Below are 13,511 nucleotides of genomic sequence, written 5' to 3'. Positions count from 1 at the left end.
TCTTTGGAGTTTATCCTGTATAAATGTACAGCATGGATTCAAAATTTCTCTCTCTCTTTTTTTCCAGATGTTTACTAAATGGTTTCCCAAGCCATTTATTGTAAATACCATCTTTACCTGTGCTAATTTGAGATTCTGGCTTTATCTCATGTTAAATTCCTACATGTATTTATGAACATTTACATTGTGTTTCTTTTCTTTTCTTTTTCTCTGTCTGTGTATATGCTGAAGACAAACTATTTTAGATACTGAGTTGCTTTACTATTGTTTTCATAGCAAATAAAGTGAGTTCTCCCACATTACTCTTTAGATTTTTCCTAACTATTCTTAAGTATTTATTTTTCTAGATGAATTTTAAAACCAGCTTGTCTACTTTTAGAGAGCAATCTATGTTATTTTTATTTGGAATGCCTTATGTTCATAGATGCATAAATTCTATGTTCCATGTTGCTAATCCTGTTCTAGCATATTCTCTTACAAAGTTTATTTAAGGTTTGTTGACCTTGGTTGGCCGAGCTCCAGCCCTGGATAATACAGCACTCTGTCTGCTCTGCATCTGCATCTGCACCTGTACAGTTGAATGTGGCTGAAGAAAACATCCTCACCAACTAGTCTCAAGTTGTGACCATGCCCTGCTATTACGGCACTGCCAAGGAATTGTAATACACTGACCTCTTCATTCATTCTGCTCTTCCTTGTGCCTAATGTCTCTCCTCAAACTACCAGTACCCCATCTCTCATTTTCTCCCTTCGCTATTGACTGTACTTATTTCCCTGAGAAAACTGGAAGAGAACTTCCAAAAGTTCCCCCAACTCTACCTGCCAGCATATGCCCAGGACTAACCCAGTGGCTGACCCTTGCACTGCACATCAAAACTGGGATATCTTTCCCTTTTTCCTGAGTCAGTTGTTGTTCTTCTCCTGTGTTGTTCCCTTTTACTTGTAAACATGCTTTTCATTTTCCAGTTTAGGGATACCCTCTCAGAGTCCCACCTTTCCCTCTAGCTCTTCCACATGCTCTGTTCCAGTGCACCACAGGCTTTGTAAACTGTCAGTCTCTAATTCTTATTCTCTCAGAAATTCACTCCAACCTGTCTTTGCTCTGCTCTTTCCCCAGAACTGCCCTTCAATAGGGCTCTGGCCCTTCTTTTTGCTGAGTCAGTTTTTTGGTCCTCAGCTCATTGGTCCCACCAGCGGGATTTGATCCTGTTACTTCCTCCTTCCTTGAAAAAATATCTTCACTGGACTTCAAAGATCCACACTCCACTCCTTTCATGTACTTCACTGATAGCTTCTTTTCAGTCTCCATGCCCCTGATAACAATGTCTCTTCTACCTCTTCCTTCTTCTGCCTCCTCCTCTTCTTCCTCTCTCTTCTTTCTCTCCTATTCATCTTTCTTATCCTTCTATGCTGGGGATGGAACCCAGGGCCTTGCACATGCTAGGCAGGTATTCTACCAATGAGCTGCACCCTGACACCCCCCACCCCCATTGCCTGCCACCCTTACCTTTTTAACTTTGGAGGACTCAGTTCTTTGACTTTTCCTCATTTACACTCAGTCTGTGGTGATCTTGTCCAGTCTTTTGACTTTGAAGATCATATGCATGTCATGACTTCAAACTTTTTCTTTCTAGGCTGGATTCCCATACCCACACTTGGACCCATGTTCCTGGATGCCTCCACTTGGGCATTGAAGAGATCTCTCAAATTTAGCATGTCTTACACTGAGCTCATGTTCTTATTCCTGACCTAGACCATGACATCTGTGGGCTTCCCCATCTCAGTTGGTGGTCATGCCAGTCTTCTAGTGGCTTAGGCAAAACAAAACCAAAGCCAAAATGAAACAGAACAAAAACCTACTTTCAATTGAACCAACTAAAATGTTGGCTGGCTGGAACATTTTTGATAAGTATTTATATTTCAAACTTTTTATTTGGAAATAATTTAGACTTATAGAAAAGTTACACACATAGAATACTTTAATCTAGCTTCCCTTGGTAACATCTTACACAGTTATCAAAGCCAGGGCAATAACATTGGTAACTCATTAGGACTGAACTTATTATGACTGAATATGGGTTTTGCTCATATCCTTTTTCTGGCCCAGGATTGAATCCAGAATTCCATATTGCATTTGGTTGATACATCTCTTTAGTCTTCCCCAATATGTGATGGTTCCCCAGTCTTAGTCTTTCCTACCAAACCCCTTTTGATGAGTTACTTAATTTTTCAATTCCTTGTAGAATATTTTTCAGTGTACAGCCGCAAGGTGTCTTCTCATGACTGGGTTGGGGTTATGCATTTTGGGCAGGGATGCTGCAAAAGTAATCTTTTGCTCTTCTTAGGGCACCATATCAGGGGGTACATGATGTCCATGTGTCTCATTATCTGACATGTTTCTCCCTGTCAAGTTACTGTTGTCCTCTCTGTAGTTGGTAAATGTTTTGTATGGAGATGCTTTGAGACTCTACACATATCTTGTAATTCTACACACTGTCACCCATTCTGATAGTCTCCACCCATTGTCTTCGAAACAGTTTTGAGATATTTGTTTAACCAGCCCCATTAAAAAAGTATTGCTTTTTAAAAAATTTGTTCTTTTTAGTTATACATGACAGTAAGGTATATTTTGACATATTATACATCCATGGAGTATAACTTATTCTAATTAGAATCCCATTGTTGTGGTTGACAATGATGTGGAGTTTCACTGGTTGTGTATTCATATATGAACATAGGAGAGTTATGTCTGATTTATTCTACTGTCTTTCCTATTCCCATTCCCCCTTTCCTTCATTCCCCTTTGTCTAATCCAATGAATTTCTATTCTTTCCTTCTCCCCCCTCTCTTATTGTGTGTTAGTATCTGCATATCAGAAAGAACATTTGGCCTTTGGTTTTTGGCGATTGGCTTATTTCACTTAGCGTGATAGTCTTCAGTTCCATCCATTTACTGGCAAATATCATAATTTCATTCTTCCTTATGGCTGAGTAATATTCCATTGTGTATATATATCACATTTTCTTTAATCGTTCATCTGTTGAGGGGCACCTAGGTTGGTTCCATAGCTTCGCTATTGTGAATTGAGCTGCTATATACATTGATGTGGCTGTGTCACTGTAGTATGCTGATTTTATATACAGGAGTGGAATAACTGGGTCAAGGTGGTTCCATTCCAAGTTTTCTGAGGAATCTCCATATTGCTTTCCAGAGTGGTTGCACCAATTTGCAGTCCCACCAGCAATGTATGAGTGTACCTTTCCCCCCACATCCAACAAAAAATGTTTTGCTTTTCTGCTTTGGGAGATGAGGAAGATTGTTCAGGATACTTTTTCTGCATGTGACTCTAGGAAAAAGAGGTCCCTATGTGGTCATTTTAAAGTTAAAGAAATGGCTTTCCCATGCTCCTTAAGTAAGAGCTTTATTTTCAAAGAGGGATGGAAGTTGATTTTTTCCCCAGCCTTTTTTTTTCCCTCTAAGGGTTAACTTACTGAATATATTTCCTGATCATGAGCATGCTGATTAAACCTTTATTGGCCATGGCATATGCCTGTAAGAGATTTCTCAAGTGTTCATGTAGAACTTTTGCCTATGTATTCAAAGGAGAAATTGGCCTGCACTTTTTTTCCCTACATTCATGTCCAATGGTAGGGCAGTACTAGCCATGTAGAATAAATTGGAAAGCTTGTAATCTTTTCCTATTGTCTGGACCAATTTAAATGACACAAGAATTATTTGTACTAATAGAACTTTTTTTCTTTTTTTGAAACTGGGGATTGAACTCAGGGTCACTGGACCACTGAGCCACACGCCCAGCCCTATTTTGTATTTTACTTAGAGACAGGATCTCACTGAGTTGCTTAGTGCCTTGCTTTTGCTGAGGCTGGCTTTGAATTTACGATCCTCCTGCCTCAGTCTCCCAAGCTGCTGGGATTATAGGTGTGCGTCACTGCTCCTGGCTCTAATAGAACTTTTTAGTAAAACCCCAAGGACTGGACTTCCTTGGCTATTGTGTTGGTCAGTTTTCTAGCACCCCTCAAATCCTTATGTCCATAGTCTACATCCCATCTGGATTTCAAGTTTACTTGAAGATAATTTATAGATTTTTAAAAAATGATTTAAAAGATCTCTGTATCTAGAATCATATCTCTTTCTTATTGTAGTTTAGTTGCATTTTCTCCCCCCGAAAGGATTTTATATTTTTTCAGAAAACTAGCTCTTTAGTTAATTCATTAAGTCTAGTTATTTATTTATTTTTTGCATTCTTACTTCATTATTTTGCTTTGGTCTTCACTCTTTGATTTCATCATCTTCACTTTCTCTTGTATGGTTTATTTGATTTCTTTTTCTAGTTCCTTATTTCATTTAGTGTTTTAGTATTATTTTCTAACAAATGAACTTGTGATCCCAAACTTCAGTGTTTTGCATGATTCCTCTTCCCCAAGTATGGTCCATCAGCAAATCCTCTCAGCCTCCCCTTTGACACACATGCAAAATCTGGGAACAGGATGCCACTTCTGCTGCAGGCACCCAGCCCAAGCTATCATCGTTTCTCACCTGAATGATTCTGACAGCCTGTTCCTGGGTGTCCTGCCTCCAGCTGGGTCTTCCTTTAAGCTGTGCCCAATACTGCAGCCTGAGTGAGCCACCTCCCCACAGAAGTTTATGCTGCAGTGGTAACATACTTTTAAGATGGGAAAGATTTTAAGGATCGTTGTCTCTTACTTCTCAACAGTAATGACTAGAACAACTGTGTGTGTGTGTGTGTGTGTGTGTGTGTAGAGGGGGTGCAGTGAAGAGAGTTCTGTGCCTTTCTGAGGACTGTGGCTCTCCTCCTGGGTGGGGATAGGAGCAGGTGGAAGGTAGTTCTGAGCAGAGGCTCACTCTGGCTGTGGTGGTTCCCTGCTCAGGGGAGGGTTGTCACTTTAGTCTTCCCAGTCCACCTTGAAACTTCTCTGAGGTTGCTTCTGCTGTATGTTTTTTGCCCCCAGAAGCTCTGACCTGGGTCAAAACCCTGCTGTGAAGCCCCTCAAGGCTACTTTGCTCCTACTGTGAAGATGTGTTTCCTAGGCCATTTTCCGTGCTGCCTCCAGACACTCTGCCCAGCCCAGCCCAGCCCAGCCCCGCAGTGGTTCTGCAGTGAGGTTAAGTAATATATCTGGAATATATATTATAAGTATATACAGTGGAATAATAAGATGTGAGAAGCTCATCAAATGCCAGTAACATGGATGTGCACTGAATTTGAATGTAGATCCTTTCCCATTGTCATAGTCCCAGGGAGAAATGACAGGCCAAGGTTAAATTCTGTATCTTAATCAAGTCCAGAGGAATCTAAATCTGAAATCAAATCCTATGACCTGGTGAACTCAGAAGCCACCTCCCTTATTGGTTGGTTGGTTAGTTGGCTGACTTGTTTCTTTCTTTCTTTCACTGGGGATTGAACTCAGGGACTCTTTTCTATTGAGCTACATACCCTGCACTAAAAAAAAAAAAAAAAAAAAAAAAAAAAATCTCTTATTCTGAAATGGTCTTATTAAGTTGCTGAGGGTCTCATTAATTTGCTGAGGCTGGCAATCCTCCTGCCTCAGCCTCCCGAGTCACTGGGATTACAGTCATGCACCACTGCCCCTGACCCTACTTGGTTTCTTATTTGGCTGCTATTGATGGAGAGCTTAGTCAAGACTGGGTTTATTCAGCAGTTGTGTCTAAGCTGTGTCACACAAGTATCCTTGTAGGTCCTTTGGGGCCTCATACACTGCAGTATCCCTGCACAGGTTCCTTTGTGTCTCCATTAGAAGACCAGGCAGACTTCAGCCTCTTTCAAAGATACCTGAGGCACAATAATGCCAGGCCCAGGCAAGCTAGAGATGCCTGAGCAAAGCCTGATGGTCAGAGAAAACCTTGCCTTGAATCTCCATTTATGCAAGAATTATGCTACCTTGATGGTCCTGAATTCAAGACCTCAGTATTTAAGCTTAGTTGGGAATTTTATCTCTTGGTTGAAGGTGAATTTTGGTCCTAGGTCTTTCCCATTCAAATAATTGTTTCTGTCAGTGCACCTTGTTTTTAGTTCTTAGGTTTGGGATTGAGGTTGGCTCCTTGAGACAGGTACCCTTGGTCTCCTGTGATTAGGCATTTTTGGTATTGGGCCACAGGGCCTGTCCCTTCCCCAGTACCTTGACGTTCCAGGCCTGAGACATCTGCTGCCCTGTGGTGGTATCTCCCTCAAATGGTTGAACCTCTGTGGAGCCAGGCAGACCATGTAATAGATCAAGTTGGTATTCTTGGCTATCAAAAATACTCATGTAGCTTTGGGATTCTGAATTGGTGAATATTCATGATGTGTGGAAAAGCATGATACACACTGTAATCTCAGTTACACAAAATGGGATGTTGCGTATGTATATGAATGACCTGGAGGGATACATCTACCTAAGCTGCTTGTAACTGGATGACTTTGTTCTTTGCTTTTTTCCTTTTCTGCACATAATAACTTAAAAAAAAGCTATTCTAAAAGCTGGTGGGGGGTGGGGGAAGATGAGAAGACCGGAGATTGGGGAGAAGCCACAAAATTCCAGGATCGCAATTCCAGACCCCTCCAGGACCACGTGGAATGGAATTGGACCGTGGTTCTCCTGCTGCCCACCTAGTGGGGTGTTCACATTCTGAGAAACTTAGCTGTCAATGCCTAAAGGGTCTATAACGTTCCCATTTGCTGACAGATTTGATCTTCTCGGTTGAGTCTCTGAGGAACATATTTTTTAGGGACTCTGGTCTCTGCTGAAGCCTGCAGAGCCTTTGCCTCTTCCTTCCAGGCCCCTTGGAGCTGGCATCTGCCACTGTGATGGGATCTCTGTCCCAGCATGGTACACTGGCATTGGCCACATCCTCTGGGAATGCCAAGGAGCACGCCTGTCTCCATAGAAGGAGCTCTGATTGAGGACAGAGCCATCTCAGAGGCCAGCAGCCCACTAGTGTCACTCCCACATTCTCTGGGTTAATCCTGCATGTCCACATCAAGTTCCTGTGGCTGGGTGGTGACCCTAGCCATGGCCATGGACTTGTTTTGAGTTCCCCGCCAATGCCACTCCTTTGCTTGATTTCTTCATGTCCCTAGCCTGTGTACCCAGTATTGGGGTTTCCGGTAATAACCCCTTCTTCCCTGGTCAGGTTCAGTGTGTTTAAGACACATTGAAAATGGAACAGAGACGAAGCCTGGGTGGTGAGGTGCCTCCTTGGTAGTGAAGAGCTGCTTTTAAGGGATGTGTTCATCCCGAGTCTTCTTGTTCCCTAACAGTCCTCAGAGGTAGGCTGAGCCCTAGCAGGTCATGCCCTTGCTCTGGGGAGAAAATGGGCTTGATTGTAACTGGGCCAAGAAGCAACAGCGTACCCCTTTAATTTTTCCCATTTTTCTTCAGTAGCATGCTTGTTTTGCTATAGTTTTTTTTTTTTTGTGCTGTCCCTAGTTGCTCCAATGCCACCAGGACAGTGGTAGGTGTGATGATAATAGTGACTGAGACTTCACTGTACTCTTAAATTCACCTCCTAACTGCCCCAGGATGATTGTCCTGCTGTTGTCCTGGAATAAGCAAAACCATGGAGAGGAGGTTTGTGGGTCTTTTTGGAGAATGGGGAAAGCCAGTCTGGCATTGTCCAAAGGGGCGTGGACACTAGCCTTTGCAGGTAAGTGGTGAATCCTGTAGTGAGGTGGCAACTTCCAGCTGGGGAGCTGGGGTGCTGGGGGTGTGTTCAGACAGCTGTTGCTGGAGACCAGCCTGTGACTGCTAGGACCCCAGCTGGGAGTCTTCCTGCCTGAAACATGTGGCATAAATGTGTTTGACATGTGATTATCCTGCAGCCCTGGGTGGAACCCTGAGACTTGTATTTAAGAACAACTTGATTATATCATTGAAGGAGCCCAGATGTAGTTTAGTAGCTATGTTTTGTCTTTTACTTTAAAAAATATATTTATTTTCTCTGGCTAGTGTAATTTTTCTTGGAGACTCTACCCTTTGATCTGGACTAGAAAAAAATGTTACCAGTTTAAGGCCTCTTAAAACATGTCTTTGGATTTATTGTGTGTACAAATGGAAATTCAGATAATAGTTCTGTAGTTAACTGAAGAAAAACAGGAAAAGAAAATAAATTTCTTGCTACTTGAAATGATAAACACCGTGAAGCATTGCCGTATATCCTGGCAACAGAAATTCAAGGTCGGAAATAATTCCTTTCCTCCTGAGTCTGCCTTCAGCCTCCCTGAGGAGTGCAGCGGCTGAAATTTGCCACTAATTGTAGCCATAATTTTAGCATGCAATTAAACACATGATTTCCTTCCCAGCTGATGTCTTTTTAGCTAGTCTGACATGGGTAAAACAAAAGCTCTGCTAGTTTGAATGGCCATTTTAATCTGATAGGAGGTCACGAAAAGTCATCAGTATTTGGGCACATTTGGCTCCCTGGAAGGAACTGGAGTAATTTTGCATATAAAAGTGGTGACAGCTTGGGTGCTTCTAGTACAATTTACAGTACTACTTACTTACTGTGGGCCCAAGAAGACCAAGAATTGATGTGCCCACTTTGTTAAGTCACTCTTGAGATTAAGGATCATTGGAGAGAGGAAACTAGGTGGGGAAGAATCAGTGGTGAAAATTGTGGGGTTGTGGTAGGAGCAGAAGCTTCAGAGGTTACTGAGTTTGAGGTTGGGTCTGGTATCTGAGAAACCCCAGGGCATGAAGTCAGCCTGAGTCCAGCAGGCCTGAGAGCAGAGCGGCTGTCCATGGTTGGAGGTGGAGGGGCCTTACTAGATAGGGTGCTAAGATCACCTCCCAAAGTGGTCAGGCCAGTTTACCCTCCTGCCGTGTGACATGCTATTGTCCCCATTCTTCTCTCCCTTGGTGTTATCAGACCTTTATTTTCTTGCCAAGTCTTTTGGGATGTGGAAGTTTTTGCTGTTTAAACTTGCCTTTCCCTCCTTCTGGGGCCAGCCATCTTGTGCCGTGTTGACTGGCTGGTGCTACGGCTCAGCTTTCAGATTCCATTGACATAGATGTGCTCAATAGATAGGGTAGCCTTGGATCTCCATCTCTAAAACTATTTGAATTGTTCTTTCAGATGGCAAGTTTGGTGCCTATATGCAGGTACACATTCAGAATGATGGGCCTGTGACCATAGAACTGGAATCCCCTGCTCCTGGCGCTGCTACCTCTGACCCAAAGCAGGTAAGCCTGAAGTTAGGGGCCCAGGTCAGTCTCCTGGGTGCCAGTAACATGTCTTGGCTTTGATTTAGACTTGGGAACAGTCCTCAGTCTTAAGTTGGAGGAAGTATTTTGTCACTGTGTATTTATTTATATATTTAAACCCCATCACTATTTATTTATTTATGTATTTATGTATATATTTATTTATTTAATTTTTTGGTACTGAGGAATGAGCCCAGGGTGCTTAACCACTGAGCAACATCCCCACCCCTTTTTAATTTTTTATTTAAAGACAGGGTCTTGCTGAGTTGCTAAGTGCCTGGCTAAGTTGCTGAGGTTGGCTTTGAACTTGTGATCCTCCTGCATCAGCCTTCCGAGATGCTGGGGTTACAGGTGTGTGCCACCGCACCTGGCTCTCATATTTATTTTAATACCTATCTTCCCAAGAATTCATGTTTGCATTGTTAACTCCTGAGATGTGGTAGGCTGGGACAACACAAAAAATGTCCTTAGTTCTTCCTCTGGGATGTTCCTGGGCTAGGTGCCATGACATCTGCTTGCCACTGGGTGGCAGCAGAGCCACAGCTCTGGCAGATTCACCCATTCAGAATAGTTACATGGAGCAGGTTCTGTGCCAGGAATGGGTGGATGTGCCACCCAAGGTTCTTTGTAAATCCTCATTTTTCTAAAGCAATGTATGACCCACATTTCAGCAAAAGCGTAATTAAGATAGAGAAAGGAAATGTGAAATAGTCCTTGCAATCTGTGTGGTTTCGTTGTGTGCAACACATTTTCAAAAGCTTTAATTAATGCACTCATTTGATAGAGACGTGTGGCTCTGGTGGGCAGAGAAGTAGGAACCAAAGGGTTGTTCCTGTTCTTCCTTCTTTGGTTCTCTCCCTTGTGCCTTGCCAGGATGTTGTGCAATGATGCTATCATGTGGGGGAAACATGGTAGAAATTCGTGGCTCTGATTGGTACAAAGACATATTTTTAAGGGGACTAGAACCTTTTTTTCTGTTACCGACACTTTGTATTGACAAAGAAATATCTATCAATGACTGATGGAGTAGTGCTAGATTTCCACAGTGGTGACTGAGGGTCTTGGAATTATTAATAGCATTTAAAAAATCACAAATGAAAACAATCCACATGAATACGTAAGCTTTTCGTTTTGAAATAATTTGAGGCTTGCAGAAAAGTTGAAAAAAACCCAATTTCACATATTATTTATTTTTTTAGTTGTAGCAGACACAATACCTTTATTCCTTTATTTTATTTATTTTTATGTGGTGCTGAGGATTGAACCCAGTGCCTCACACATGCCAGGCAGGTGCTTTGCTACTGAGCCACAATCCAGCCCAAGTTCCATATATTCTTTACCCAGCTTCCCTTAGTTTTAAAGTCTTTCATAAATGTAGTAGAATGATAGTCATCGAAATTAACATTGATTCATTTGAAATTTACTAGGTTTCTTTTTTAAAAAATTTTTTGTAGTTGTAGATGGGCAATATGCCTTTATTTTACTAATTTATTATTATTATTTTTTTAATGCAGTGCTAAGGATCGAACCCAGTGCCTCACACATGCTAGGCAAGTGGTCTGACACTGAGCCCAAGCCCTAGTCCTTCACTAGATTTCTTTAACTGTCCTTTTTCTGTTCTAGGATAATGCAAAATTCCATGTGGCAATTAGTTGTCATTTCTCCTTTCCCTTTTCCCATCTGTGACGGTTGCTTGGTCTTTCTTTGTGTTTCAAAACTTTGACACTTTTCAAGAGTGCTGGTCTTTTATTTTGTAGAATGTGTCTCCATTTGGGTTTTCTGTGATTACATTGAGGTGTTGTGCATTTTGGGAGGAATATCAAATAGCACAAAGGTGATCTTGTGTCTTTAGTGCATCATATCAGGAGGCATATACCGCAAATGTTTGGTCCTGTGATTATGCATGAAGACTCTGAGTCCTAAAATTGACAGTTTGTTTATTTGGGGGAGTAGGGGAGGCTGCTTTGTTCTTGCATAGTACATCTTTTATAGGGCAGTGTGAGGTTAAGTCTTAACTATGGCATTACATATTGAAAACAACTAACTTGTTTGCTAGTACTAAGAAAACATTTTCCCCAGTAGACAAAATAGGATATGTTCTCATAAAATGCCAGGAAACATACACCTAAAGTATGTGCAGGTAGTACAGTTGGGCCTTATTTTTCTCCTTAATTGGGGTCGTCGTGTCCTGCAAGAATTAACCTAGTGTGAGGAGTTATTACCATCCTGCCATGTTCAGCATTCCAGCCTGCTTGGCTTTAGCTAATAAACAGGAACTCTGCATTAAGATTCTTCAGGGCACATTCTCTGTGACTTCAGGAGATTAGGCCCCAACAGTACATGATATTGATTTGTTTTATTACAGGTGATGTTAATCTTAATACCTGGTTAAGGTGGAGTCTGTCAGATTTCTCCATCGTACATGAATTTTGACCTTCTCCACCTTGTCTGTACTTTTGCTCATCATGGCAGATAGCTCTTTCTGCTTTTCAGAAAAAGAAGCCAGTGGGTGGCATTGACCCTGCTTCTCCATCACCTCCTCCCACTGTAGTAGTAGAGCTTCCCTTCCTGTGTCGAGGCCAGCCTCTTCCCCTGGGCCAGACTAGTGCAAAATGAAAGTGAGTCCCCTTATACAAAAGTTACCAAGATTTTTAAGACGGTTTCCTTTGTACCACTTGATCCAAGTAGCAACCTGTTTTTTCTTTCCTATTTTTAAAAAGAAATTCCTTTATTTTTTTTTAAATGTGGCTTTATTTTGTTTATTTATTTATATGTGGTGCTGAGAATCGAACCCAATGCCTCACACATGCCAGGCAAATGCTTTACCACTGAGCCACAACCCCAGCTCTGCAACCTGTTTTTTCTTATCCTTCATATTGATATTCCTTTGGAACTTAGAGAAAAACTCCTTCTTTTAATTAAGGATTATAAACTTTGTGGTATTTTGAGAAATAAGGCAATGTGACTGAAGAAAATAAAAAAATTCAAGATGGTGATATCAGAGCATTAAACCAAGGAACTCCTGTGCATATTGGGCCCCGTGTGACAACTGCAAGGGCATGCACCCTATGGAGCCAGACTGGCCTGGACTTGGAGCCTGTCCCATCTACCTTCAGCAGAGTTGCATAAGCCCTCTGACATCTCTCAGACAAGTCAGTCTGTCTCTCTCACTCATCCATCTTATTCCCATTGGGTTTTTCTTTTTTCCCCCTCTCCAGTACTGGGCTGGAACTCAGGGACTTGCATAAGCTAGGAAAGTACTCTACCACTGAACTCACCCCTGGCCCTTTTTATTTTTGAGATAGAGTCTTGCTAAGTTTTCCAGACTGGTCTTGAACTTGTGATTCTCCTGTCTTAACCTCCTGAATAGCTGACAATGCAGGTATATGTCAACCTGACTGACTCTAGAAAAATTTTAGTTAGTCAGACATTTTGTTTTTCATTCTAAATATTTTTCTGGAAATGCTAGTTATACATTAAACTTTTGGGATATTCAACTTTCTTTAAATTATTGCCCTTATTTTCTTGTTTAGGTTAAAGATGCAATTATCTTTGATAATAAATTTGGAGATGTAATGTACTACATGAGGATTGTAGTCAATATCATATTGTACACTGGAAGTTTGTTATGAGAATAGATTTTAGGTATTCTCAAGACTCAGAAAAAAAGGTACCTATGCAAGATTATGAATAAATAATTTAATTAACTATACTTTACTATGTATACCAAAACATCATGTTTTACACCTGAGATGTATATATAATAAAAACCCAAACAACTCTAAAAATAGAAAACAAGTCCAAATAGGCACGTCCAAACTTCTAAAATGCTGTGTTGACTTATTAAGTTAAAAAATACTTTTAGGTGCTTCTGAATCCTAAAGTGGGGCTCTCTGTTCAAATTCACCAATTGTCCAATTTTAGTTATTTTAATACATTTTCTGACGTGAAATTTGCACAGGTCTCTGTCCTCCAGCTCTCCAGTAGGTGGCAGCAAGCAGGCATAGAAGAGGCCTTGGTGACTGGTGCTGGCCTCTGCTTATGGCCTCTTTTTCTTTTCCTTTTCAATAGAGGGGCTTCTCTTTACAGGAAATAGCTATTTGGCTTGCTTTTGTGTTGATAGGAAGAGAACAGCCAAATTCGTTTTACTGATAGATAAACATGTGTTTCTATCAACCAAGCTTTTAATTCTAAGTGTTTTATTTTCCTATTACATTATGAACGGTTCAATTACATTACAGAAAAATGGTTCTTTTGGCAAGTTTCTAC

General features: G+C 41.3%; 1 protein-coding gene across 1 annotated transcript in view; it reads left to right on the top strand.

The window, feature by feature from the left end:
- Positions 1 to 13,511, top strand: part of Dtd1 (D-aminoacyl-tRNA deacylase 1) — a 188,758-nt gene that overhangs the window by 37,421 nt on the left and 137,826 nt on the right. Inside the window, exon 4 of the mRNA XM_076848921.2 lies at positions 9,115 to 9,221. Within this exon, the coding sequence (XP_076705036.1) occupies positions 9,115 to 9,221 (107 nt within the window). The remainder of the gene's footprint in view (positions 1 to 9,114; positions 9,222 to 13,511) is intronic.

The sequence above is a fragment of the Callospermophilus lateralis genome, chromosome 3, assembly GCF_048772815.1.
Source record: "Callospermophilus lateralis isolate mCalLat2 chromosome 3, mCalLat2.hap1, whole genome shotgun sequence".
Classification (NCBI taxonomy): domain Eukaryota; kingdom Metazoa; phylum Chordata; class Mammalia; order Rodentia; family Sciuridae; genus Callospermophilus; species Callospermophilus lateralis.
Note: the sequence above shows the minus strand (reverse complement) of the source record. Positions and strands in the feature narration are given on the sequence as shown.